The sequence below is a fragment of the Limulus polyphemus genome, unplaced genomic scaffold (assembly GCF_000517525.1).
Source record: "Limulus polyphemus unplaced genomic scaffold, Limulus_polyphemus-2.1.2 Scaffold9296, whole genome shotgun sequence".
In the NCBI taxonomy this organism is placed as follows: domain Eukaryota; kingdom Metazoa; phylum Arthropoda; class Merostomata; order Xiphosura; family Limulidae; genus Limulus; species Limulus polyphemus.
This window is the reverse complement of record NW_013674906.1, coordinates 4,432-7,703: the sequence shown is the minus strand read 5'-3', so window position 1 is coordinate 7,703 and position 3,272 is coordinate 4,432. Positions and strand designations below refer to the sequence as shown.

Sequence of the window (3,272 nt, the reverse complement as noted above, 5' to 3'; positions counted from 1 at the left end):
TGGTTCTGTTGTTTATGTATTGTTGTATATGAATATCTACTGGTTCTGTTGTTTATGTATTGTTGTATAAGAATATCTACTGGTTCTGTTGTTTAGGTACTATTGTATAAGAATATCTACTGGTTCTGCTGTTTATGTATTGTTGTACATGAATATCTACTGGTTCTGTTGTTTAGGTACTATTGTATAAGAATATCTACTGGTTCTATTGTTTATGTATTGTTGTATATGAATATCTACTGGTTCTATTGTTTATGTATTGTTGTATATGAATATCTACTGGTTCTGTTGTTTATGTATTGTTGTATATGAATATCTTTGGTTCTGTTGTTTATGTATTATTATATATGAATATCTACTGGTCCTGTTGTTTATGTATTGTTGTATAAGAATATCTACTGGTTCTGTTGTTTATGCATTGTTGTACATGAATATCTACTGGTTCTGTTGTTTAGGTACTATTGTATAAGAATATGTACTGGTTCTGTTGTTTATGTATTGTTGTATAAGAATATCTACTGGTTCTGTTGTTTATACATTGTTGTACATGAATATCTACTGGTTCTGTTGTTTAGGTACAATTGTATAAGAATATCTACTGATTCTGTTGTTTAGGTACTATTCTATAAGAATATCTACTGGTTCTGTTGTTTATGTATTGTTGTATAAGAATATCTACTGGTTCTGTTGTTTATGTATTGTTGTATATGAATATCTACTGGTTCTGTTGTTCAGGTACTATTGTATAAGAATATCTACTGGTTCTGTTGTTTATATTTCAGGACGGAGTCAAACTGTTGACAGATGTTAATAGATTGTTGTGTTTATTTCAAAAGAGAACCAAACTGTTGACAGCTGTTAATAGATTGTTGTGTTATTTCAAGACGAAACCAAACTGTTGACAGATGTTAATAGATTGTTGTGTTTATTTCAAGTCGGTACCAAACTGTTGACAGATGTTAATAGATTGTTGTATTTATTTCAAGTCGGTACCAAACTGTTGACAGATGTTAATAGATTGTTGTGTTCTGTCAACAGTTTGGTTTCGTCTTGAAATATGTTAATAGATTGTGGTGTTTATTTCAGGACGGAGCCAAACTGTTGACAGATGTTAATAGATTGTTGTGTTTATTTCAAGTCGGTACCAAACTGTTGACAGATGTTAATAGATTGTGGTGTTTATTTCAGGACGGAGCCAAACTGTACATGCGACACCACAAGGTGCCTCACGGAATGCAGAGACGAGTTCAGAGATGGTATGATTATTCCTGGTCAAGGTTCGTGACCTTTGTGATTTGAACACATATGTATGATAGCTAAGTTAAATAGTGTTACGTGAACAAATGTATTTTGTATCTAAAACGATAATTATTGAAACAAATTACACGAATGTAAAGTCATCATGAAGAAGAGTTCGATTACATTAAGTCAAGCAATGTATATATATATATTAGCCGCAACCCGATAAATATTTGCGATAGTTTTCATGCCCTTCGCTTGAATTTTCCTTATTCTATCGTCTTCACGCTCACAATTTAAACTACGCTTTTCTTGCAGGAATTATGTGTTAGATCGATAAATCCTGGTGTACTTGGAAAAAATTTACGCGGTCAGACAAACTTAGGTAGACATAACTTTATTTAATAAAACTATACGCAAAGTAAACAATAAAGTATAGTAATGGTATTTATAAACAAGTATAAGAGTCCAGTGTATGACACGGTTTTATAACTTGAAACAAAGAAACTCACAAAAACAAAGAATAAAACCCGTACTAAAAAAGAAAGTAGCTAAAATGTGACGGTCACCCCAATATTCTTTGTAAAGAGTAGCTCAGAAGTTGGTGGTGTAGACTGTTGACTAGTTGGTGGTGAAGGCTGTTGACTAGCTTCCTTTCCTCTAGTTTATCACATCAAAATTACGCAGATAGCCCTCGTGTCGCTTTGCGCAAATTTCAACAATCAAACAAACAAAGCAAATTAATCTATTGTATTCTAGAGAGAAAAACTTGATATTCATTAGATGTTGATATAAATATTTCCAACTATAATCATTGAAAAAATAAGTTATAAAGGCTTAACTAAGCCAGCCAGATGCTTCTTTTTGATATAGTATAATATCTTTTGTACAGCAATGAAGTTAGGTATTTTACTTAACAGTAATCTAGCCTAACAGTTTTGTTCCACTTCCCACGAGGAAATATATTAACAGTTAAAAAATAGTTCTTGTTTGTTTGTTTGTAATTAACCACAAAGCTACGCAATGGACTATCTGTGCTCTGCACACCACGGGTATCGAAACTTGGATTCTAGCGTTGTAAGTCCGCAGACATGCCGCTGTGCCTCTGGGAGGGTGACAAAAAATAGTTCTACTAATTTAGTATCTGATGTATTTAATCCACACCACAGAATAGGCCTACTAATGTAGTATCTAACGTTCTTAATCCACACCACATACTAGGCCTACTAATGTAGTATCTAACTTACTTAATCCACACCACATAATAGGCCTACTAACGTAGTATCTAACGTACTTAATCCACACCACAAAAAGGCCTACTAATGTAGTATCTAACTTACTTAATCCACACCACATAATAGGCCTACTAACGTAGTATCTAACGTACTTAATCCACACCACAGAAAGACCTACTAATTTAGTATCTAACGTTCTTAATCCACACCACATAATAGGCCTACTAACGTAGTATCTAACGTACTTAATCCACACCACAGAAAGGCCTACTAATGTAGTATCTAACATACTTAATCCACACCACAGAAAGGCCTACTAATGTAGTATCTAACGTACTTAATCCACACCACAGAAGGCCTACTAATTTAGTATCTAACGTACTTATCCACACCACAGAAAGGCTTACTAATTTAGTATCTAACTTACTTAATCTACACCACAGAAAGGCCTACTAATAAGCCTAATTTAATATTAATAATTTAGTACAAAATTGCATAGTTTAAGTAAAAAATTTACAATTGTCTTCTCAAAACAACTCGAAATTAATTAGAACTAGGAAGAATATTAATTTGTCTATAATTTCTAAAAATTCCAAGCACTTAGCTTTTAATCATCTTTACACTCCAGCACCTCTGTTAACATTAATAACAATAATGCTGTAACATGTTCTATCATTTAGCGTGTTCTTTTGGATTAACTGATAAAAATAATGCCAAGTGCAGTACATGTAACGACAACGAAGTAGTTTATTTCTTAAATACGGTGTTGCGTCATCGAGGTCACGTGACTGGTGTAGT

General features: G+C 33.0%; 1 protein-coding gene across 1 annotated transcript in view; it reads left to right on the top strand.

The window, feature by feature from the left end:
• LOC111083377 (cyclic nucleotide-gated cation channel alpha-3-like) overlaps window positions 1-3,272 on the top strand; it is a gene marked incomplete at its 5' end in the record, with an annotated part of 13,842 nt that overhangs the window by 7,502 nt on the left and 3,068 nt on the right. Inside the window, one exon of the mRNA XM_022379871.1 lies at window positions 1,189-1,277. Coding sequence (XP_022235579.1) covers window positions 1,189-1,277 — 89 coding nt within the window. The remainder of the gene's footprint in view (window positions 1-1,188; window positions 1,278-3,272) is intronic.